This window comes from Castor canadensis, chromosome 11, assembly GCF_047511655.1.
Source record: "Castor canadensis chromosome 11, mCasCan1.hap1v2, whole genome shotgun sequence".
Classification (NCBI taxonomy): domain Eukaryota; kingdom Metazoa; phylum Chordata; class Mammalia; order Rodentia; family Castoridae; genus Castor; species Castor canadensis.
Genome location: NC_133396.1, coordinates 14,536,878 through 14,563,025, shown reverse-complemented (window position 1 = coordinate 14,563,025; position 26,148 = coordinate 14,536,878). Strand labels below are relative to the sequence as shown.

Here is a 26,148-nt window from a genome sequence, read left to right as displayed (position 1 = left end):
CCACATGAAGTCAGTTGTTCAGAACACATGGCTCATTCAGTTGTCCAGAAAAGATTTGGTGAATTTACCACCAAGAACACTTCCAATCACTTTTTGGAGGCATCAACCCAAGGATATGTCTCAGATGTGAAGACTAACATAGGGTCCTCAGAAACCTGGCTTCTCCACCTGACTCCAGAGCAGAGAACACAAACACAATTATTACTCTGAAAACAGGCAAAGAACTTTGCTGAATTTTCTGTCTCAAAATCTCATTCACAGGGCAGAGGCTACTGGTTCTGAGGTAAACCAGTACCTAAGCTATGCATTTCAAATGATCTCAAACAGCCTGTGTAAGAAAGTCTGTCTATGTGTTCTTAAGCCCTGGCAGAAATTGGAAGCTACTCTGAGCACAAATTTAGGGATACTATATTGTGAACTAACAAAACAATGAAATTAGTCAAGATGATTTTTTTCTTCCTTTCCCTCTCCCTCAGTCCCTTCCCTTGGTGTGTCCAAACCATACAGTCTGCTTCTCTTACTTGCCCAATGGTTCCGTAAGACAGAATTGTGCACTAAATCTCTTTTTCCTGAAATGAGCTAGAGTAGGTTCTCTTCTGTTCAGCTGAACCCTGACCAATATGCTCTGGACCAATACACATCTTACCTAGAACAAATAAAAAAATCTCTTGCAATGGACTGAGAGAAAGAAGAACTCTTTCTTATTGATGAAGTCTGATGTTGGTCCAAAGTATTCACAGACAGGATGAACTGTCCCTATCTGTTACACAGAATGTCTTGGGTAAGACCTCCCTGGGATGAAATAGTCACAGCCCTCTGACAGCCATGGTCTTTGTTACCAGCTCCACAGAGCTCTGTCCTGGTTTTATAGGTGGGATGGGAGTAGCTTATGCAAGGCCAGTGCTGCAGACACAGCAGAGCCTAGGGGAAAATAGCAAAGGTTTTCTGAGCTTTTATTTTCAGCCAGAGACTTTCACTTTTTCCAGTCCACACTATGACCTACAGAGAGCCAGCCTTGTTATCTGATGGGCAACATGCCAGAGGCTATTGTGCACAGGCCCACTGCCTGGATCAGGAAAGGGAAGTCTCCCCAAACCAATGGCTATCAGAGGAAGCAAACAGAAAAACCAGGAGTTGGCAAAACTGCTCCAGGGTATTTTCAGTTTTGTTTCTGTCTTCATTTCAAAAATTGGGAGCCAATAAGAGGCACATCTGCAGTTGAGAACAAGTGAGGCAGAGAAAAGAACAGGCTCTAACACTGGACCACAAGACTCTGATGGTCACATATTTACTAGCAATGACAGCAGTGAGTCGGATGGCACAGAGCTCACTATGCAAAGTACAGCTTGTTCCACAGGTTTCAGGAAGCAGGCACAGGCAGGGAGTGAGGGTGGGGAGCATTCCTTGGGCTACCTTCCCTGGCATTCCAGCCTGATTTTGCAGCTCAAGATGTATCAGGTCATTTGTGCCAAGGGGCACATCTCAGCACCACCTGATACAGAAGAGCACATGGCATTCCTCTGTTCAGAGTAGCATGCAGCTTCCCCTGAAGGCATTCTACACTTGAGGAGAAATTTAAGCTATGAGCTGTCCAAATTTCTCCAGAGTGTTATTCTCTGCTGGCTTCCTAACCCAGAGAACCAGAGTCATGGATAAACTCTCCCTAGGATATGGCTGATTCATTTGCTCATACTCTGACTCAAAGCTGAAAGGCAGGTTCCTGGATTCTGGTCCTTCTCACAGGAGAACCTTCTTGAGGAACCTGATATAGTGAGGAAGTTGCCTCCACAGGGAGTTCTAGGGCTGTAGGTCAGTGTTAATGTACAGGAACAAGTACAGAGAACTATTTCTGAATCTCTTCTCTCTTGGGAAGACAGATGAAATGGGAGATAATCAAATCTTAGAAAATTATAAGCAATACTTCCCAAATTGTACACATGGGACCAGGCTATGCAGATAGTGATTCTCAACCTTTTCATCCCATAAAACCCTGAGAACATGCTATGTATTTCAACTTTCAAATTCTCATTTTACTTTCAAATTCTTATTTTCCTAGATGAGTTTCTGGTCTCATCTAATATCACAGAAGAAACGCTTTGGAAGTAAGTAAAAGAAGCTGATCATTTTGTTTCCATGAAATGTATGGCCACCACCTCTACAGTCTTGATTTCTACCCGTTCACCCTGTCCTAGTGTTAACAACGATGTAGTCTGTGATCAGAAGATTTCAAATTCTTTGTGTCCCACGTGGAAGAATCCATGGCAGGACATGTGGGTATAATGGCATTTATTAAAAGTTAGGGAGGGAAATTACAAAAGGGACCATGGTGGGACCAGGTAGAAGCTGGAAGCAGAGAGAGTTGTTTTCTTTTCCAGGTACTTTTAAAACTTATGCTAACCTGTGCAAAGGGAAGAACCTGGTGATTTGAAATCAATAACTGATGAGTGGAGAACGGCATGGGCCAGGTGAAGGTTGTTTTAGTTGTCTCTAAACTAGAGTGTGAATAACCTACACACATTTGCAATTGAAAAGAAGGCTCAGAGAAAGAGAGGAATGTACAATATGAAATACAGTATTAAGTAGTATTTTCTAAGAGTCCCAAACGTTCCCTAATTCTAACCTGCCTCACAAGGACTGAAAGATTATAATATGCACAGCACTCTGGTTCTCTACTACCAGTTTTGTTGCTATAATAAGTTATCTCCTCCTTTCAACACTCCATTTTTTCCCTTTGCATGAATTTTTCCTCCTCTCAGCCTCGTTTACTTGCCAAAGAGGTCCTGACAGTCCTCTTCCTGGACTCCCAGATCCACCCTTACGGAAGTCAGCTCAGCTATAGTCTCTTCGCCTTAGCTCTCTCTTTTTCAGCTCTCTTTATCCCTCCTTCACTTCCTGCGCAGATCTCTAGCCTAAACATATCCTGACCGAACTTCTGACACTCCCTTAAGCCATGAGTCCACCTCTTTCTACCAGAGGCCTTGAAAGGACTGATTGTCTCCACACATTTTAGAGGTTGCAGTGTGGCTTGCCTGAGGAAGAAATGGCAAGACAAGGAGAAAGATGGTGTAAAAAGAGAGGTAAAAGCACTTAACAATATACACTAGGAAAAACAGGATTAAGAATGTGCCTCCCTCTAAACACGTAAATTCAGACTTGGCTACATGACTGAAGGGCACCACCCAAGGTATTATGGAAGAATAGTGCTTGAGCTCAGCCTCAAAGGGGGTAGAATTTCCAAAAGCAAACATAGGAGGAAGGACATCTTCATGTAGGGAAATTCTATCACCTGCCTGATCTCACCACAGGGAGATTAACTCTTTTGGGTTAATTCATTATCCAGGAAGGTTTTTTTGTTTATTTGTTTATCATGAACTAATTTAACAGACCAACTGGCTTTAAAAAATGGGATTCAAGGTATGTATATTATGATGGGAAAAACAAAGGGCAAACGTAATAGCTATTTCAAATAGTAGAAAAACTGTCATGAAAGATTTTATCTGCAATACTGAGTTGGTCACGAGCAGCACTAAAATCAATTGGTAAAGTTAAGGAAGGCAGATTTTCAATTCAATACATGAAAAGTTTCAGAGAGGTCAGAAATTGACCTGGGCTACCATGCACTTTTCCATTTTTGTAAATGCTGCAGTGAGGGCTGAATAACCTGCATGCTGTAGTTTCTCACTGAATCATGGGTATGTTAATGTTAATAAAGGGCAGAATCTTCTTTTTTTTGCGGTACTAGGGCTTGAACCTAAGGGCCTGCTCCTTGAGCCACTCCAGCAGCTCTTTTTTGTGAACCATGATCCTCCTGATCTCTACCTCCTAAGTAGCTAGGATTATAGGTGTGAGCCACTGGTGTCCAGCATCCATTTCTACTTCTAAGATTTTTTCCTTGTCCTTCATGCTTTAACTTGACTCCTCTCTCTCTCTCTTCCTGTTTCCCTTTACTTTCAGAACGCCTTATACTGTACCAGCTCATAGCAAGCACTCAGACATTTGTGGATGAAAATGACAAGTTTGTGTCTCTTACCCTTCTGTTCTTTTCCAACCTGACTAGTTCCATTTAACCTCCTGCCCCCATATTCCTAGTTTCCTTCCTCCTCCTCTGATCACTCCTTTCCTATGCCCTTTGCAGGCTCATCCTTTCCTCTTCTGTCTACTAGGTGTTGGGTTTGTAAGGCTGTATCCTAGTCCTTTGTCTCTTCTCATTCTTCAGTATCTGCTTAGGCAGTCTCCTCTGGGCCCATGGTTTTAACTTGATGATTTCCATTTTTTTTTTTTCCTAGCCCTGACTTTCTAAAGACCTATTATAATCTAATTGCCCATTTGATATTTCTGCTTCGCTGTCTCAAAGGCACTTCAACATAAACAAGACTAAAACATTAAGTCAATCCTGCCTTATTGAAAAGCAGTGACATTTACTCAGCTCCATAAGCCCGCAATTTACCTCTCTCTCCCTTACCACCTATAAATTCAATTCAATACTGTAATACCTTTTTTTTTTTCAGTACTGGGGTTTGAACTTAGGGCCTTGCACTTGCTAGGAAGGTGCTCTACCACTTGAGCCACTCTGCCAGCCCTTTTTTTGTGTTGGATATTTTCAAGATAGGGTCTCCTTTAACTATTTACCTGGGCTGGCTTTGAACCGTGATCCTCCTATCTCTGCCTTCCAAGTAGCTAGGATTACAGGCATGAGCCACCGGTGCCCAGCTTACAGTACTTCTTAATAAGCCTTTTGGAGGTGGGGATAAACGAGAATGATAGAGGGGGTGAATTCAACTATGATATGTTGTAAGAACTTTTGTAAATGTCACAATGCACCCCCAATACAACAATATAATAAAAAAAATAAACCTTTTGTTTTTAGAACCTCTTTAACATTTTAAAATTTAGGACACTTAAGAGTTTTTACGTATGTAAGTTAAAATGAAGAGGCAGGAAAGATTAACACCTTCTCTTACCCTTCATGAGCGATGCAGGAGACAATCCTGTAACATAAGGCTGGATAACAAGGAAAAAGCATAAGAGCCTTCATAATGAAGATCGAAGGCCCAGTGAGGGCTAGGGGCATGGCTCAAGTGGTAGAGTGCCTGCCTAGCAAGTTCAAAGCCTGGAGTTCAAACCCCAGTACTACAAAACAAAACAAAACAAAACAAAACACCTATCCATTTTTACATTAGATATAGTATAGAGCTGTGATTACATATGTATATACATATATATATATAAATACCTAATGGTAACAGATTGAGGGAGAAAACCCAGCAAGGCCTATCTGTTTAGAGTCTTCTTGGCCTCTGTGTGCCATCATTTCCTTTTAGATATAGGGCAGTACCCATTCTGGAATGAGGGTCTTATGTTCAACTATCAGACAAGGTAGATCAGAGAATTTCTTTATGGCTAGCTCTCACACGGAAATGAGGGGAAAAGAGAGAATAATATCCAGGTTTTACAGCTGGTTTTAAGGGAAAGGTGTTCTACTTTCCATGAGTGGTCTTAGGGAAAAGAGAATTTTAGTTTCTATGGCCTGCCTTGACAAAGAGAGGAGAGCAAGAAGAAGAAAGTCAGAAAAGACTTTGCTTCTGAGGCCTTCCCAATGTCCTTTAGTGGAAAGTACTTAGCATGCCAAAAAATATACTCTAGAGTATTATTTTCTGAGCCCCAATAATATCAATTAGTATTTAATATATTAGAAATTAAAGCTCCAACATTTTAAAATACAATAAATAATACACCAGCACACATTCCATTAACCATCAGAGGGATGATATCAGCTTGAGCACATATCTCTGGAAAATTCCACATGCACTTGTGAGGAAATTAGTGTTGGGTCTTAGTGTGACTATGAAAATAATTTTGACCTCCTGGATCTCCTGAAAGAATCTCAAGGACTCACCTAGGTCCCCAGATCACATTTTGAAAACCACTGAAATGCCATGTTCTATCAGTTTTAGCTCTACATGTCTCAAATCCACCTGTTCCTACTTCTCTCCATTATCGTCATCAGCCTAATCCAAGCCTTTGTTCTTCTACCTGGACTACTGTACTAGCCTAATACAGTTCCCTGGATCCAGCCTTGCCCCCTCCAATCTGTTCTCCATACTTCACAAGAGCAATCTTTCAAAATGCAAATTTGAACATGTAACATCACCTCTTCCTCCTCATCTAAAAATTCTAAGTGGCTTTTCAAGGCCTTTTCCCCCCCTAGAATTCATGCCTCTACCACTTGAGAGATGCCCCAGTGCTTTTTTATTTTCAGTTTGTTTTTCAAATAGGGTCTCCCTAACTTTTGCCCATGCTGGTCTCAAACCATGATCCTCCTATCTCTGTCTTCTGAGTAGCTGGGATCATAGGCATAGGCATGTACCACCATACTTGGCTTCACAGCTTTCAATATAAGGATCAAAATAAAATCTTTATCATGGTCTGTAAGATTCTGCCACTTCTCTAGCCAAGTCCTGCCCTCTTTTCCCTTGTTCTAGATCTCCAGCCATCAGGACTGCTTTCTGTTTTTAAAACAATACACAGTCCCTCCTACCCTTAGGCCTCTGCATAGGTAACATCCTCTGCCAGTAACCCTCTTCTCTGCATTCCCTTTGTCCAGCTCCTTTTTGTACTTCAGATGGTAGTGTAAAGCTCTCCTGGCCCCAAGATCAGGTTCTATTCCTTAGTTAATACACTCACAGAAGCACATACCTTTCTGTCACAGCTTGTAATTGTACACTGATCACATCATAACAAGTAAATGTCCTTTGTTCCACAGTTATACAAGGCCTGCAGCAACATGGCCCTGTCACTTTGGCTTCTAGTAGATACTTTGATAATAAATAAAAATGCACTTTGATGAAGAAATAACAAGATGACATGGTAAGCTTCCCTTCCTATATTACAAGCTCACTACCTACCTTATCTCTTCAGACTCCAAAGGAACACTGTGTTATCTGGTATAATGCACCGATTAGACTTCTTTCCTTGGGAGGCCTAGCAACTGCTACATTGCTTTTTATATAGCCTTTCTACTAGCAAAGTTAGCTAATGGTACATACTATGTCAACATTCTATTCTTCCAGACAACTTAGTTTGACTTTTCAGGAGTTTCACTGGCTAGCATCTTCCTCAAAACACAAGGATCAGAAATCATAAGCAAGAAGTCCGAGGTCAAAACTCAGCCTTAGACCTGACCCCTAGCTTTACCAGTCCTTTGGGGAAAGAATGGTTTAAAATAAGTGTAGAGTCCAACTGGAAGTCTTCAAACAGATGTCTGAGGAGACTGCTTTCTTTGGGATGTTTAAAAGAAATTTAATCATGCCATTATGTCACTATATTGTAAGGTCCTTAAGACTCAGGATACTATCCCAGTCATTCCTCTACCCTTCCTCTCAATAAGGCATAGAGCATTACTCTGCACAGATTAGTAGTCAATACTCATTTGATGATTATTTAACAAGTAACTGTTGAAAGTCTAAAAAGTGAGCTGATACAATAGATGGGGGGAGGAGAAGAAATGGGTAAAATACTCACTGACAGAGAGGTGCCTGCTTCTGGGCTCAGGGGGTTGGTATATGGTATTTATATCCCCTGCAGACTGGGAAGTCTTGATCCGCATCTGTCTGGACACCCCAGAGTGGGGAGAGGAACTGGTCTGTAAGAGAAGAGCAAAAGGCTAAACTAGATCTTTATGTTATGTGGGCAGGTCTAAAAAGGCTCCCCTGGCCTTTTCTTAGAACTCACCACACTCTTAGCCACCTTCATACTTTTAACACATGAACTGCCTGGCTTCCCTCCAAATCTCACACCCCAATCTGTCTTGGCAAATCACTATTTGCTTGATGTAGTTTTTTTGTTTTGTTTTGGCAGTACTCAGGTTTGAACTCAGGGCCTTCGAAGACCTTGAGCCACTCTACCAGTACCTTTTTTTGTGAAGGGTTTTTAGAGATAGGGTCTTGCGAACTACTTGCCCAGGCTGGCTTCGAACCACAATCCTCCTGATCGCTACCTCCTGAGTAGCTAGGATTACAGGCATGAGCCACTGGCACCCACTGCTTGATGTAGTTTTATAGCTTCAGTGATACATGAGCACTGAAACCTAATGTCCTAGTTTAATGGGACATGATGACCCAGACATGGAGGAGTAACAGGCATTTCTGTAATGATCTGCCAAACAGAAGAGAGAGCTGTAAATACCCTCTCCTAAAATTCTCCAGAGAGCTTAGAAAGAATAGCAGGAAATTATTTCAGCAGCAAGATCACCTGCTGTGACAGGGACAGAACAGAGAATGATGGCAACTTCCCTGCAAAATTCTGGTTGCTAAATATGTCTTTTAAAAACATTTTTTCAAAGTCAGGTTTCTCTATGTAGCCCAGGCAGGTCTCAAACTTTTGATCCTCCTGCTTCAGCTTCCTGAGTGCTGAACTGCAGGCACGAACCACTATGCCTGGCTAAATATATATTTTTAAAAGTAGCTCCAGCTGGCTCCAGTGGCTCAGGCCTTTAATCCTAGCTACTTGGGAGGCTGAGATTGGGAGGATTAAGGTTTGAGGTCAGCCTGGGCAAATATTTCACAAGACCCAATTTCCAAAATAACCACAGCAAAATGGACTGGAGGTGTGGCTCAAGCCATAGACTGTCTGCTTTGCAAGTGTGAAACCCTAAGTTCAAACCCCAGGCCCAATCCCCCCTCAAAAAAAAAAAAAAAGAGCTCCAAATGTTGCTTCTTCCCAAACCATAATCACTCCCTAAAAATTACTGTAAGAAGATCTCAATTTACTTCAAACTGCCAGGGTTTACATGTAAATCATCTCAGGATCATACAAAACTGGGAAAAGCTATCACAGGCACTAAACTGCCAGAAGTCAAGGACCTCAGAATAGGGTCAGTAGGCTTTTGTACTCACCACCACTTTGCACCAGCCCAGTCAAGCCAGAAGGTGAGAAGTCAAAGCAACAAAGGGATACAAAGGGAGGCCTATGCACTAAAAAAGCTTAAAACTGAACCCTGGAGGTAAGCAAATGATGCCAGGAAGAAGCAAAGAATTACTGAGAGTGTGAATGGGAGTTCAGGATTTATCAAAAATTTGGGTCAAATTTCTACTGCTTCTCTATGTCCTCTACCTCTCATAAGGAAAAAAAAAAAAAGTCTCATGTAAACAATCTCTATATCCTGTCCTCCAGGAAAAGGCTTCCGGCTCCCAGGGGCAAGTTCAGCTGCCAAGCAGCCTTCTCTAGTTTCCCTACACTAGACTTTATCACATGCAGGACTGTCTTGACAAACTGTCTTGCTCTAACAGGAAGTCAGAACCAAGAGGAAGTGAATGTTCTTGCTAAAGCCTTCGATGTGTAATAGTTCTCTGCCAAGAGTCAGAAAGGAAAAAACAGCCAAAGTAACACACTGAGGAGGCAGGCTTGTGAACAGCAAGGAAGACCATAGTTCTGAAGTTAGAGAAAGAGCTGCATGATAGGTATCCAAGGTCACTTTTGGATGTAGGGCCTTCCACACTGCGGGAATTCATTGCATCCTGGCAGTACAAATTTGTTTTTGTTTTGTTTTGCTATTATTTTTGTTTTGCTTTGTTTTTTGAGACCTAGGCTGGATTCAAAATCACTCTGTAGCCCAGGCTGCCTCTAACTCATGATCCTTCTATCTTGGCCTTCCTAGTGTTGGGATTACAGGCTTGTACCATCACACCCAGCTAGCAGCATGAATTTGAAATGTACCAAAGAACATATACCCCAAACCCTCAGTTTTAAAATCTAAAAGCTGAGACAGGAAAGTATGTTTAACAACCAGCATAAGCTTAGGTTTGTAAATGGGAAGGCTGAAAGTGTAGCAATGTTGAAAAGCAGGTAAAGGTTTCAGAGGAGGACTTCTCACATTTTGGTGTACATACATAGGAATCCTTTGGAACCATATTAAAGTGCAGATTCTGATTGTAGGCCTGGAGGGGGACTCAAAGTCTGCATTTCTTTTTATTGTTGTTTCTGGGGTTTTTCTGTTTTTTTTTTTTGTGGGACTGGGGTTTGAACTCAAGGGCATTATGCTTACAAAACAGACTCTCAATACCTGAGCCACACCTCCAGTCCATTTTGCTCCATTTTGGAGATGAAGTCTCGCAAACTGCCCAGGCTGACCTTGAACCATAATCTTCCTGATCTCAGCCTCCCAAGTAGTTTGGATTATAGGCATGAGCCACTGGTACTCAGTTTTTTTTTTTTTTTGGACACAGGGTCTTGCTATGTTTACCAGACTATCCTCGAACTTGAGATCCTCCTGCCTCAGCTTCCTGAGTGCTGGACTGTCTGTATTTCTAATAAGTTCCTGGGTAACACTGATGCTGCTGGACCATAGGCCACACTGGGAATAATGAGCTCTTTGGAAGTGAAACATGTTTCAATTTCAAGTAATGGTTCTCCAACCTAGCTGTCCATTAGAACTGCCTATGGGGCTTTTGACATTCAGACCAATTACACTAGGATCTCTGAGGATAGGGCCCAAGCACTAACAATTTTTTAATCTCCTCAAGGGATTATAATATTCAGCCAAGTTTTGAAAACTGATTGCAGGGGACAAAGGAGAATGGCATAGAAAACAAAAATGAGGTTGCTGGAAAGATTCATAGAATCTTGAACAAGGCTCAGAAAAAAAGGGAAAAGCTGGAATACACCCAAAATTAAGGGAAGACGGGCATGGCTCAAGTAGTAGAGCACCTGCCTAGCAACCATGAAGCCATGAGTTCAAAAATCAGCACCACCAAAAAAATAAGTGGACTAATTGTAGAGTGAAAAAAGCTCACACCCATGAAGCATGCATTTATTTATTCTACATTTATTTATTTATTTATTTATTTATTTATTTATGTGTTGCTAGGGTTTGAACTCAGGGCCTCAAGCCACTCCACCAGCCCTTTTTTGTGATGGATTTTTTTCAAGATTGGGTCTTCAGGAACTATTTGCCCAGGCTGGCTTCGAACTTCAATCCCCTTGATCTCTGCCTCTTGAGTAGCTAGGATTACAGGTGTGAGGCACCAGTGCTGAGCAGTACATTCTAAACACAGTAGGGACCATTTGACCATTCTGAATATCTTACTGAAGGACTCTGTGGTTGACACAACAATATGAAAAATTACCAGAGAACCATGTGCATAAGAATTTGCAGTGACAGGAAGACAGGTGATCAGCAGAAAAATAATTTACAAAAGTCAACCCACAAATGATCTTAATGAAAGATTTGCTGATAGGATACAAAAAGAATAAGTAAATTCAATTATCCACAGGGAAAAGAGGGAGAGGAGTTGCTTTAGTTTGGTACATGAGGATGTAAGGTAAGAAACAGCACATAGGAGCTTACCAATAAGCACCCTGTTCAGGTCTCTGCTTTAATGGTGGTACCAAGAGATATTTGCATTGCACAGAAGACTGCTATAGTTACGACATTTGTGGAAGCGTCCAAGGTTAATTAAATTTACAACTTTAACTCGTTAAAAGTCTGTTCTGAAGCTATATATCTTCGGAATAATAGAGCCATGTTTGCTATTATACAAATTCTTATTTCCTCTTTGTTCTAAGATAACCCCCAAAAGTCAAGGGGTTCACCCAAATTGAGAATAGGTGAATAACAGGTGTTTTCATTATCTATACTCTTTGATGCTTTGAAGACTATGATTATATGTATGTTTAGACTATCTTTCATGACTAAAGACCTTTAAGCTTTTTACAATACTCACATACAATTGTGACACCAACCCCCTGAAATTTTTGTCTTCTCCATGACCTCTCCTAGCTCAGTTATCTTCTGAGCTGAGCTGAAGGAAACAGAATGACAAAACTCCTAAGTTTTTCTCACGGACAACATACTTTCTGCTCTGCTTCTAATGATAACCAACTGTGTAGGGACCTGGGTGAGGATTTCCAAGGATTACAGTAATTTCAAGATTCCTTCCCTAGATGGTAACTGATAGACAGAGAACTAGAAATCAGAACATCTGGATTCTAGACTAGCTCTCTCACTACATTTAACGCCTCACCTGGGGAAGTTACTTTAAGTTTCAATTTCCCAAGGTGTATACTGGAAAAAACAGATGTCTGCCCTTGACCTCTAAGAGTTGTAAAGGTGACACAAATGAAATGAAAGCACCTTTTATACATAAGCTGCTATATTTAAATAAGGACCAGACAGAAGCTACTGTACTCTGCCCAACCAGTTTTGTTTTATCTTCCTATACTTGTCCCATTATTTTAAGAGGACTGAAAATAATTACCTTTTAGGTTATACTTTAAGTTGACAAAATCATCAGTAGGAAACTTGAGAAGTGGGTAATAGTTCGGTGACATTAGAAGTTCACTTTTGTCAAAAAATCTGAGTTAACAAAGTAGCTGCGTGTTTAGTGACAAGTAAGTTTGAGATTACTAGATTATGATAGTGGAAGAGATGGGACTAAAAAGTTATAAGGTTAAGAGCAGAAGGATAAATTTAAGAGTTAAGATCTAGGGGCATGGTTCAAGTGGTAGAGTGCTTGCCTAAGAAGCATGAGGCTCTGAGTTCAAACTCCAGTACTCCAGTACTGACAAAGCAAAAAAAAAAGCTAGATGCGCACATGTTTAGAGAGAAAGTCTTTACTAGGAATAAGCTAGAGTTGATAGTTTGGGCTGACTGAGTGGCTCAAGTGGTACAGTGCCTGCCTAGCAAGTGTAAGTTCAAGCCCCACTACTGGGAAAAAAAAAAAGTTGATGGTTCAAGGCAAAGGCCTCAGGCAGCAAGAACTACTGAAAGAGATGATTAAGTATCTTAAAAGGACAGTAGGAATCAAGCTAGAGAGGCTCTTCCACAGAGGCATTTCTGTGATTAGCAAACCCAGGAGTTTTCAGGTAACAATACTGAAACCTAAAACATGATCTTGGCGAGGTTAAGGTGGGAGGGATTATATACTTGGTGAAGACAGAAGAAAGAGTAGAAGGAATCACAGAAGGGATCCAAAGAGAAAAAGAAATAACACATTTCAAAACACAAATAAGAAATGAAGTAAAGGGCTGACAGAGTGGCTCAAGTGGTAGAGCGCCTGCCTAGTAAGTGCGAGACCTTGAGTTCAAACCCCAGTGCCACACACACACAGAAATAACAAAAGCTAAATGAGGCAAATGCTAAAAATGGAGCAAATTCAAAGTGAAGAAAAAACAATTATCAGTAGTAGAAGCTGAAGACCAGATGATATAGTATCCTGGAGCAGTGTACTTCAAGTGTGATCTCAGGGTTGGTACCAGTCCATGAACTGTGATACACTAGTCCTCTACCAGGTAAGAACAGAGATAGAGAGTAACCCTTGGAAAACTTCAAAGCAACTTGGTAGAGTAACTTTAAATCTTTGAAATCTAACAATAAAAATTATGGACTTATATTTTATAAGACTCTCTCTCTGTTTTTAAAGCACTTTTTAGGGTTGAATCCAGGGCCTTGAACATGATGGACAAGTACTCTATCTACCACTCATGTATACCCTTAGTCCTTCTAATTTCTTTCTTTCTTTTTTTTGCAGTACTTTTTGTGATAGGTATTTTTTTTGAAATAGAGTTCCGTGAACTATTTGCCCGGGCTGGGTTTGAACCATGATCCTCCTGATCTTGGCCTCCTGAGTACTAGGATTACAGGCGTAAGCCATGAGTGCCCAGCTAGTTTATTTTTTTTTTTCTAATCACTTTTCAGTTTTTATATTTTAAAAAAAGAACTGGTCTGTGACAAACTGGAAACTAAAGGAACCAAACTGACACTTCATCACAGATAGAAATGCACTGCTCTGGAGGATTCCTGAGCACCTAGCAATTTTGTCCATGATTTTTCTGTTTATTAAGAAGTCTGGGATTGGGAGCATGGCTGAAGTCGTACAGCACCTGCCTAGCAAGCAAGAGGCCCTGAGTTCAAAACTCAGCACCACAAAAAAAAAAGAAAAAGTCCAAAATGTAACTGATGAAGTTCTTCAAGAAAGATTTTTACCACCATCATTACCACTGTTAGTCAGTCTTCGTTTTTTCAGAGTGTCTTACTATGTAGCCCAGGCTGGCCTAGAACTCACACTATAGTACGGGCTGGCCTCAAAACCTCAATCCTCCTGCCTCACCCTCCCAAGTACTGAGATTACAGGTGTACACCCACAGCCCACTGTTACTCTTAAATGTAAATCTCTATAAATAGTAGCAGTTTAAGTTTCCCAATAGTAGCAAAAAATGGCTATTTACATAATTATGATATATCCATTCAAGGGAATTATGCATCCTTATAAACTGTAATTTATAAAGATTAAGTGTTAACAAAGAAAAATATTCATGACAATCCTAAGTGAAAAAAAAATTAGAAACTTACATGTATACCATGAAAAAATTTACATAAAATATGTATACATATGACCAAAGACTGTAAAGGTATATGCAATAAAAAATCGATAATGTGTTATAGTGATAGGATTATGTAAAATAGTTCTTTAAAAAAATAAAACTTTATAAAAACTTATATTGACTTAATAATAATTTTTTAAAAAGATCCGCAGAGAGGCATTGATGTGGCATTTGTCCTACGCACTGCCATGAGTATCAGAGATCAGGTGGTCATCCTTCAAAGAGTTCTGGATGTTACAGTAGTATTTGCAACCATATATATCTCCTTTGTGATGGGAATGCTGATATAAAGAACCAGTTGTCTACAACTTCATATCAGGGAATTTCATCAGAGTAATGTAGGAATATTTTGACCTCTCAGTCAAAATATCACTCAATCAAACTCAAATTCTAGCTGCTTCTGTAAGGAAGGTGTTTGCTAAAAATGACAATTCAAGAAGTACTCTCTCTGTTTTGTTTACTGAATGGGTGGAATAAGTGGTCCCAAAACAATGACCTAGCTCCTGTTCTTGGGAAGCTTATAATCTTCTGGGGTACAATTTACAAACATGCAACAAGTAGAAGGCAATCACTAAGTAATCTATACACTAGTGTACAAACTACATACAATGATTAAAGGAATAAGGAATTTAAAAAAATGGCCTTAGGAAAAAAGCTGATCAAATTGTAGTACATAAATCAAACCAGATCCTTAATAAAAAAAAAAAAATAGCCATGGACTGGCGAAGAGGAAGAAGGAAGGGCTACAGGGCTGCAGAATTGGGAAATATGCTGAAGAATGTAGGAAGATAAGACCAGGAGCTAGAAGCAGGGACAGCTGGTAATGAATCCGGGATGCTAGGTTAGATTTATTTATCTATTTTTATTTCATTTTATTTATTTATTTAGGTGCTAGGGATCAAAGACAGGGTTTTATGCTAGGCTAGCACTCTACCACTGAGTTACACCCCTAGCCTCCCTCAGGCTAAACCTAGATTTTACATGATAGGCAGTAAGGAAGGATGATAAGGAGCAGTGAGTAACTTGAGCAGAGACATGAAATGATAAGGTATACATTTCACTTTAGAATACTTCCCAAACATATCCAGAAAAAGATATATTTAGGATCAAGAAGACCCCTCTTCATAATATTATACTTCTGTAATATTAAAAGATATCTTGTCATATGGTTTCCTAACTGCATCCTCCAGTACCTCCCTCAATCGACAGTTCAGCCCAACCCCTTCAGTCTCTTTAGAAAGTAAAGGGGCAATATGAGAAATAGTTCATCTAAACTCTATTCCAGTATGCTACATCCATAGTTCTCATGCTGCTATGTCAGTTCTCCATAGTAAGCAGTCCTCAGGCATAAAGAAAGGAAAGAATGCTAAAGAAACCATCAGGAACATGCATCTGAAGAAAACTAGTAAAGAGTTCGTGATTAAAGAACAGATTAAGATTGCAAGTGTTCTCATGAAAAGTAGGCCCCAAGGACCATTCAGAAAAGGAAACAAGGACTGGCACAGTGGCTCAAGTGGTAGAGCACCTGCCTAACAAGCCTAACAAGTGTGAGGCTGTGAGTTCAAACCCCAGTACCACCAAATTAGAAAGAAAAAAAAAAAAATAGAGGAAACTACGTAAGGGATAATTCCCACATAGACTGCTTGCCATTTTGGTAAAGCAGCTAGTAAATTACAAGAAGCCCTCTAACCCATGGTCCATTTTTTCCCACTAAACTATATCTAAAGAAGAAAAAGTTTGTTTCCTACATGTGTCCCAAGGGAAAAGCAAGTTGTGGGAGTTGCGTTAACAAAGCATGAGTCTCAGATCCCTGAGAGCCTTAGCTAACTAATCAGGACTCCTACACTAGTCAAATCTCTTTTGGTGGGGTCAAAATCTAATTGAAAAAACATAAATACAGAAAAAAAGAATTTTCTCTGTTATCATAAAGTGTTTTCCTTCCTTCCTTCCTCCCACACTATTAACCAAATAACTTTGACACTGACAATCTGGCTCTAAGTGAAATCAAATGCAGAAGGTTCACTGGCCACTGACACAGCAGGCTGGACTGAGCTTATGCTTTCACTTTGGCAGGGCCAACTGGGGAGCACAAAATTCTTTCAAGGAAGCAAGGCAAGAATAAAGGAATGCAAGCTTTGTCTGCAATTGCTGAGTCACGACAGGGCTACTTACATGGTTTCTGTCTTGAGACAGCAGCAATATCCTAAGACTTTTCATGCTTGAGCTTCTATCCAAAATGTCAACTGCTTTATCAAGATCATCTTGGTTTTTCAGCAGGATGGAGAGCTGTGACACAGGATAAAGAAAAAGGAAATCATACAAAATACAAATCTATCTCAATACTTCGGTTTGCAAAAATAAACAAAAACTAAAAATAAATTTGGAAGATCTGAGAGCGTGGCTCAAGTGGTAAAGTACCTGACTAGCAAGTACAAGGCCCTGACTTCAAACCCCAGAGGGCCAAAAAAAAAAGAAAGGATATTATGGGCTCTTACAAAAATGTAACTGCTGGCTTGGGATATGGCTCAAATGGTGAAGTGCCTATCTGCAAAGTGTGAGACCATGAGTTCAAATCCCAATACCAATAAGGAAAAACAATAAATGTACATATTTATATTTAGCTTTAAAACCGATATCTAAGCAAACAAATAAGGGAATGTTTAACATTCTGAGCTGTCGCTTTTCTGGCAAAAGAGTTTGAAACACATTTAATTTGAAAAAAAAATTCAAAATTTTTTTTTCTTGTTGTACTGGGGTTTGAACTCAGGATCTTGAGCTTGCCTGGCAGGAGCTCAACCACTTGAGCCACACTCCCAGTCCAGAAACTTGGAATTCTTTTTTTTTTTCTTTTCTTTGGCAGTACTGGGGTTTGAACTCAGGGTTTCAATGCTTGCTAGGCAGGTTGAGCCACATCTGAAGCCTTAATGGAAATATTAACTGAAAGAAAAAAGAATACTAAAAAAAAAAAAAAAAAGATATAATACACGAAAAAAGAAAAAATACTAATTTACCCAGATAAGTCTTTAGTAACTACAGAACATCTCTTAGTGCTGATAAATTAGCTGACTGTGGCCTTAGCTTCATATGCAATCACTAAAGCCTGAATTGTACTACATATAATTTTTTAAAGTTCTCTGGATTTGGGGAGTTCTCATATCCTATATCTAAAGTGTATTAGTTCTTGGGTGTGTGTTGGATGTATATAATCCCAGTACTGAAGAGGCTGATGTGGCAGGAGGATCTTGAGTCTAAAGCCAGCCTGTGCTACATATTAAGACCCTGTCTTAAAAAAACAAAATATAACTTCACATGATCTTATTTTAGTGAGGTATTTAAAAGCATATCCAATTTTGGTTGTTTATTATGTAGGAAGGGGACCACAGAGTGTTTAGACAAAAAAAAAAAAAAATCTCAGCTTCTAAAAGCAGGCATGGTGGTTCATACATGTAATCCCAACACTCAGGAGGTTGAGGCAGGAGCAGTTGGGATTGCAGGTTATGTGCCACCACACTAGGCTTGTTTTTGAAATAGAGTGTAGCTAATTTTTTGCCCAGGCTGGCTACCTACTTCTTCTTCCCCAATAGCTGGGATTATAGATGTGTACCATCATGCCTGGCTTGAGGTACATGCTCGTACTACACATAAATATATTGCCTTTCAGATTAATGCAAACCATCAGCCCGAGTCAGTTGTAGCCGTTATTGCGTTCTTGAGCTGGGAAAGTAGATGAGTAACTGACATTCAAAATAACTCCTTCCTGGGTAAAGATCAAAGCAAGAATAAATAAGGACTGCTGGGGTAGGGTAGGGAGTCATTAAAGTAATCAATGGAATACATGATAACTTTTGAAACAAATAAGCTTACAGTCAGAAGCTAAACTCTGGGAGAATAATCTAGCATTTATGACAGTAATAGAGGGTCTACCTACCAGTTTTTCCCTTACCTCCCCTGTCCCTACTGAATCCTCTGCATTTTTTTCAAATTGTTGTACTGGAGGTACATTGTGGCATTTACAAAATTTCTTAAAATATATCAACTATATCATACTTGAATTCACCTCCTCCATCATTCTCCTTTATCCCCACCCCCTCCTCTCCTCTACTTCTCATTAAGGCTGTACTGGAAGAAGATACTCCTAAAAAATTTTGTAAAGGAAACAAAATAACCCCTGACCCTGGTACCATATCTTATTCTACCATGAAATATAAGATCTACCTGCACTGAATGAGTAATGAGAACAAAAATAGCTGTGTAATCTCTCAGATAGAAATAAATAGAAATCTCAGAGTTGTTGAAATTAAGAAAAGGGGCTCCAGAAAACTAAAATCTGCAGATGATATTAGAGGAATAAACTAAAAAATGCTCAGTTAATCAGAGAGAAAACTTGTAAGCAGCTGTCCCTCTTGTCTCTACACCATCCATCTTTCTCACCTCATTGTTCATGTAATGTAGATCAAGAGGTTGCCCAAATACTGTTGTCACCTTGTGCTCCACATCTTCGTATCTCACAGGCCGGCTGAATGCTATAATTCTGAAAAGGAACAGGAAGGTTGGTTAGTTCTATATTTAAAATTTAGGTTTTAGAAAATAATGGGCTGAGTATATTTTCCTTTTCTTCTAACATAGGATTCTCTTTTTTTTTCTTTTATTCAGTTTGCCTATTATTTCTTTTTCTTCTCTTACCTACCTTTACCTTGTCACCCTCCATCTGGGCATCTCTCAGGTTTGACAATAGCTCTCACAAGCACTGCTCAATCACAACCATTTGTTCTATCACTTTAGCTTGGACCTTTCTGCCAATGGCAGTATCACAACAGGCTACCAGACTTAAAAAGTATGTTCCAAGGACTCTTTTTTTTTTTTTTTCCCAAATACTCTTGTTAGGAAATAAACTAGAAAGCTTGACAATCAAAGCAGCAGCCCTAAAAGAAAAGTCTCAATTCTTAAGTGACTCAACTCCAAGACTTGAAGACTCTTTTCCATTGTTCTTTTTTTTTTTTAATGAAAACTCAATTTATTTATTTTTTATTTTTTGGTGGTACTGGGGTTTGAACTCAGGGCCTCACACTTGCTAGGTAGTCACTCTACCACTTGAGCCACTCTGCAGCCCATTGTTCATTTTTGAGAACCAGAGGAAGAAGCAATAAGTCACAGGAAAGAAGGATCTAAGCTACCAGGTTCTAATAAAATCTGACCAGATAATTTCTTTAATGTTTTTCAGTCCTAGGTTAGCGCAAATAAATGAGCAGTATAAAAAGCCTTCATCAAGAACTGCGTTACTCAATATGGCAGCTACTAACCACATGTGGCTAACTAAATTTACAATTAAGGTTAGTAGACTGGCTCAAGTGGTAGAGTGCCTGACTAGTCCTGAGTTCAAACCACAATACTATTAAAAAAAAAAGAAAATGAACCGGATTCCGGTGTCTTACCCCTGAAATCCTAGCTACTCAGGAGGCAGAGATCAGGAGGCTCTCAGTTTGAAGCCAGTTCCAGGCAAATAGGTCAGGGGACCCTATCTCGAAAAAATCCACCATGCAAAAGGGCTGACAGAGTAGCTCAAACGGTAAGAATACCTGCCTCTTTGAGGCCCCAAGCTCAAACCTCAGTGCCACCAAAAATAACGATAATAATTAATTTTAAATTAGAATTTAATTCCTCATATGTACATAGGAAATATTCTATTGGATAGCACAGATATAGAACATTTCCATTATAACAGACAGTTCTACTGGACAACTTTAATAACACCATAAACCATCATTTATCCTTTGGAAGTTATATCATCAAAACTATATTGTCTCCATTAGGAAATCTATCCACACTATAGTAATCCTTATATTTTTTTTCTCTCAAATCAGCTGTCCCAAGCCGGTGATACTGTTATGTGCTATCTAGATGCTATGTAGATGGGTTATCTAAATAGAGATGTTTTCTGGAAACTTTGGAGAGAATAGACTTCCATTAATTCCCAGTAAATCATACCCTTCTCATCAGTGCCTTAGAAACAGTTCAAAAGGACAAGTCTTTTTGGATAAAATACTGTTAAGTCCCCTCAGATGACCCTATCACACTAACAGAAAAGGATCAAGCTCATAGATTAAGTTCTCCTGTACTTGGCCTGATGACGAACCATTAAAAACTCCTAAAAACTGCCTGAGCCTGATCAAGATAAAAAACCATGACTTCCACATTCAGTAAAGCCCATGCTTCTGTCATCACACTGACTAACAGACATTTTTAGGCAGTGCTTCAAAGAGGGCTCTAACATCCATGATCACCACCCCCATCAAGTGCCCTGTCATTAAGGTTTTCAAAGGGAAAGCAGTCCTAATCTATAGTCCTCCTCTTCTGCCACCCAGGGGCTAAGAGGGAGAAGGGTCAGGGGTCCAGTACCCACCTTTTTAAAACAAAGGAAAGGCCCACCCACCAGAATGCATACCTGGCATGGATGAACTGGAAATGTCATTTCTTTCATCTTTTCTGTTAAGTCTAATTCTAGAAGGGCTTACATTTAGAAAAATACTACCCATGTTCACTATAAGAAGTAAAGAAAGCCCACAATGACATTCTCTACAAAATCTTGAGACATGAAATTAGTGCAGATGCAGGGCAGCTTAAACTTGGCTTCTCTGTATCAACTTGCTAAAGTCCTCAATTCCACACATAGCACACAAACAGTGAAATGTAATGGTTCCTGAAAACAGCTCCATAAAAAGAGCATGCAGTTTTCAAAGACTTGATACCAACATTCTGCTGTTCAAGGCTTCAGAAGGCCATTCCTGCCTGACCACCTTAAATATCTGTGGTTTCAATCTGGCAGCTTCTCTGAAACCAAACACATACATTTTCTCAGTTTAAGTATGCTCAATGTAACTGCATACCACCTTGGGAAACAGAATTCAGGGGACTGTAAATAACTGCATAATTAAACTCCAACACAACTGAGCTTTTGAGTCCATATCTACTTTTGAAATTCACTGCTCCATTTTGGCCATATTTCCAAAACCCAGTCAGGTTAAAAAGTAAAAAAAGCAGCAACCACGAGGTGGTAATTTAACTTCCTTGCTTCTAGCAGGATGCAGGATGAGCAGCTAGGGACAGAGCTCAGAACTTACTTCCTTCAGGCCTGGAACAACCCCAACCTATATGGTAGCAAAAAGACCACACTTTTTTCCACAGTGTTTCCACCAGGCAGCCTCTGACAACTTTGTAGGCTTGTGAATGGATTTTTCTTTCTTTTTTTTGGCACTACCGGGGTTTGAAAGCAGGGCCTCACGCTAGGTAGGCAGGTATTCTACCACTTGATCTACACCCCCTAGACCTCCCCCTTTTTATTAAATTTCTGTTTTGCTTCAGTTAAAAAAGACAGGGTCTCATGTTTTTGATCAGGGCCAGACTCATACCATGATCCTCCTACCTATAGCCTCCAGTGTAGCTAGGATCACAGGCATGCCTATCACACCTGGCTTATTAATTGAGATAGGGTCTCAGTAACTTTTTGCCTGGGCTGGCCTTGTACTGGAATCTTCCCACACTCTCTGCCTCCTGACAGGTATGAGCCACTGTGACTGGCCCATGAGTGGATATTTTTAAAAGAGAACCACAGTCATCCATCTCCTCTGGATCTAGTTTCAAAGTGGGTTGAAAGCTGCCAGCTGCAGAGAACTCTGAGAACAGAGTGTGTGGTGGTACTAAGGTTCTGCAGTGAGAATCTTAAAGTAGGAAGACTTTCTGTGGGCACATTTTTTTTACCTCTCTAAACATACAAAGCAAAGGTGAAAAGAGAGAATAGCAGTGGGAGAGACAGGCAAAGAGTGGGAAACAAATACTCAACATTTGCACATGGGACACATACACACACTCAAGGAACCAGATATTCCATAACCAAAGAAATTAAATGGAGTCACATTTTTCTCCACTGAAAACTTTTCTACCTTGGCTTCCCATAATAATAATAACTAAAATATTGACACTAGAGAAAAAGAAGAATTTTGCAGGACCAGTGGAGTGGCTCAAGTGGTAGAGCACCTACCTAGCAAGTATGAGGCCCTGAGTTTAAATCCCAGTACCGCCCCCAAAAAAGTTTTGTAACATTACTTTTATTTCCCTAACAAGATAAGATTCTGCATACAGAATGAAAAACTCCCTCTTGTTATGTCCTCAAAGGAATTAAAATTTTTTAAAACTGATGGGCTTGGTACAGCTTCCCATGACCTAGAGAAATCAGGAAGAAACTTTCAATTCACCAACCCTGCCCCTCATGTGGACAAAATCAATGGCTATATAGGCTAGGGTTGTGTGGCTCAAGTGGTAGAGTGCCTGCCAGTCTAGCAGCTGTAAGGCCTGGAGTTCAAACCCCAGTACCACCCAAAATAAAACAAAACAAGGGCTATTCTACAGGGGGTAGAAATGGCATTATGTCACAGGAGCATCCTAATCTCCCTCTAATGCCCACAAGTGGCACAATGCCAGCTGTCTAGAAGTCAGGACCCCTCACTTCCTCTCCTAGCAAAATAGCAGACCACACAGTAGCAGAACAGAGCAGAACAGTAAAATATCAGCAGTTGAAACAGCTTCCAATTCAAAGACCAGAAGCAAGATTCAACTGGTAAACCAAAATAAGGTTAGGCTTTTCCCTTTACACCCAATCAACTCCATTCCCCAGCCAGTGGCTCCATAGAGATCATGACAGGGTACAGTTTCCTGAGCTGATCAGAAGGTAACTTACCGCCTCTCCCCATTGTGCTCAAATTTGATTCTGACGTCACTCTGCCAAAAGGAATGATAGATAGGTTAGAAGGTACTCTGACACATTTACTCCATCCATTCCCTGGTAAGCCTTAGGCAGTCCTTTAGTGATATTAGACAAACACCTGATGGCACCCAAAAAGGCTGCTTTCCTTTCCAATAAATTACAACTTCCAGTTCAAACCTCAGGGGCCACAAAGTTTTTGAGACAAGATTCCTAGGTGGCTGCTCCAGCCCCACTGTTATGCTTTGACATAACAACTTTGTAGCTTTAAACACTATTTCTACAACCAATGCTGGAACTGCTCTTACCATAAAACCTCCTAAGCAAAATACCTTTCCTTCTTGGCTGATGCTACTAAACAGAAAAAGAAATCTTGCTGCTGATCTTTCTAGCTACAGGCCACAGTCAAGTCTTAGTTTCTCCATCTGTAGAGTGGGGCTAAATACACCTTGCAGAATTGCTATAAGAAAATGTTAGTAAAATATCTGACACATGGTAAGCATGCAGTAAGTGGTTTTTGCTTCTGCAGCTGCTGCTGTTACTTCAAAGATCAATTTTTCACAACCTTCCCAAGGCTATCCCAGTGGGAATAAAGTAGGACCCTGGAAAAACTACCTTAGACATTGTCCCTAGCTTTATCCAAAGTGACCATCCTGGGCCGGGCTTGATGGATTAAACCCATAATTCCACCTACCCGGGAGGCAGAGATTAGGAGGATTAAAGATTGAGGTTCGAGGTTAGTCCCAGCAAAAAGTTAGCAAGACTCCATCTTTTTTTTTTTTTTCCCAGTACTGGGGTTTGAACTCAGGGCCTACACCTTAAGCCACTCTACCAGCACCCCACCACCACCTTTTTTTGTGATGGGGTTTTTCGAGATAAGTCTCGCAAACTATTTTGCAGGGGCTGACTTCGAACCATGATCTTCCTGATCTCTGCCTCCTCAGTGGCTAGGATTATAGGTGTGAAACACCGGCGCCCATCTTGAGGTTTTTTTTTTGTTGTTTTCTTTTTTTTGGTAGCACTGGGGTTTGAACTCAGAGCTTCATGCTTGCTAGGCAGGTGCTCTACCAACTGAGCCACTCCATCAGCCCATCTTAATCAATAAAGTTGAGTGTGATGCCGCACGCCTGTTACCCAAGGTATATCGGAGATGTAAGTAGGATTGTGGTTCAGGCCAGCTTGGGCAAAAACTCAAGACCCTATTAGAAAAATAACTAAAAAGCAAAAGAGCTGGGGGGTGTGACTCAAGTGGTAGAATGCAGGCCCTGAGTTCAAACCCCAGAACCACAAAAAAAAAAAAAGAAAATAAACAAAGTGACCATCCTGAATAGTCTGTAAACTGTAGGAGGGCAAAGATCATATTTATCTTGTTCCTTGTCCCCAGTGCCAAGCAAAAGGGATGATACAGAATATTTATACAATATAATACATATTATATAATATATTACATACTATTGGTGCTTAATAATTCTGTTACATGGATGAAGAACAGAACTGAGTGAAAATTCAGAAATAAGGGAAAGTAAGTGGGATGCAGTGCCTTGGTTTTATAGTCCAGCCAGGAGGCTAAGAGACCAGGAGTTTGAGGACAGCTTGGGCAGCATAGGAAGATCCCATTTCAAAATAAAATTTAAAATAGGAGTTGGGAATGGAGAGAGCAAGAAAGAGAGAGAAATACGGGGAAGCAGAAGTGTTACAATGTCAGAAAAGCAAATGGAAGGAGAAAGAGATACTGCAAAAGGGCAAATAAACAACTTGGAGTTTAGGAAAATAACAAGGAAGGGAAATGATATTTCAAAAGAAAAGAATAGGCAGAGAGGAAAAGAAAATAAGATTGTCAGGAAGGCAGTGAATAATGGAAAGAAGGAAAGAAAAAGCTCATAGTTAATGAATAAAAATTATACTGAGGAAACAAATTAATAGACTGGCTAGGAAGAAAGAAGATGGCTTCAGGCTGTCTAACTATGAAGAACACATAGCAGTAGGAGAATATGACAGAAAAGAGTTTGAAAGGAAGAGAGCTTGTGAAAAGTACTTTCTTTTCTCAAGGGATTAGGGAGCTACAATTCTCTTTTCAATCCACCGAATTGGAACAATGGTTATAATTTATGCTCTAAAAATTATTGAGGATTCTAAAGAGACTTCATGTATGTGAATTTTATCTATTATTACTTACCATTTTAGAAATTAAAAGAGAAAATTTACATTCATTCTATTCATTTAAAAACAGCATTTTAAGCAAGGCCCTCAGTTCAACCTCCAATAGCACAATATAAACATATATAGCAATTAAAGCCATAATGCCTGTAATCCCAGCACTTGGGAGGCTGAGTGAGGCAGGAAGAGCACAAATTTGAGGCCTGGAATACACAGCCCCAGACCCTAATCTCAAAAATCCCAAAACATAAATAAATAACCATTATATGTTAAAACAAATATTCTCATAAAAATAATTATATTTTTAAAGAATTTAGTGAGATAATTCAAATGTAATGCATGGCCTAAAACAACTAGATTCTCATGCCTGCTTCTGCTTTCAATGTTCTATAACACTTATGTAGTCTCTGGAAAACTCGACTGTACATTTTTAGAAGGATGAAAGTGAAAAGAGCAGATGACATAATAGTATTATGAAAACAGCAGGGCTGGGGGCATGACTCAAGTTGTACAGCATCTGCCCAGGCCCTGAGTTCAAATCCCAGTAGTGCCAAAAAAAAAAAAAAAAAAAAGAAAAAAGAAAAAGAAAAAAAACAAAACAAGTTTTTGACTTCATGTACCCCCATTCCTTAATGGTCTTACAAGAGTCATAGGGGCTCCCGAGACCACACCTTGAGAAATCACTGAATTAGAATATAAGAATATTATCTTCTAACTCATAAGACAAGGAAATGGAGGCTCAAAGAGCTTAGTGTCCTTGAAAAGTCCATGAACTGAACAGCAAACAGCATGGCTCACCTGAGCAACCAGGCCTGTGCTGTGATAACTTTCCAAAATGCAGCTCTGCTATGCTCCTT

The 26,148-nt window shown here is 39.9% G+C and overlaps 1 protein-coding gene across 5 annotated transcripts in view; it reads right to left on the bottom strand.

Moving 5' to 3' along the window:
• Positions 1–26,148, bottom strand: part of Map3k3 (mitogen-activated protein kinase kinase kinase 3) — a 61,463-nt gene that overhangs the window by 16,360 nt on the left and 18,955 nt on the right. For 4 of the 5 annotated variants that reach the window (XM_020188353.2, XM_020188357.2, XM_020188360.2 and 1 more), the window contains 4 exons: positions 23,111–23,151; positions 18,811–18,910; positions 16,552–16,665; positions 7,522–7,642 (listed from right to left, as the gene is read on the bottom strand). In XM_020188353.2, coding sequence (XP_020043942.1) covers positions 7,522–7,642; positions 16,552–16,665; positions 18,811–18,910; positions 23,111–23,151 — 376 coding nt within the window. Of the gene's footprint in view, positions 1–7,521; positions 7,643–16,551; positions 16,666–18,052; positions 18,077–18,810; positions 18,911–23,110; positions 23,152–26,148 lie in introns of those variants that run through there. The other variant, XM_020188369.2, reaches the window with a different exon arrangement.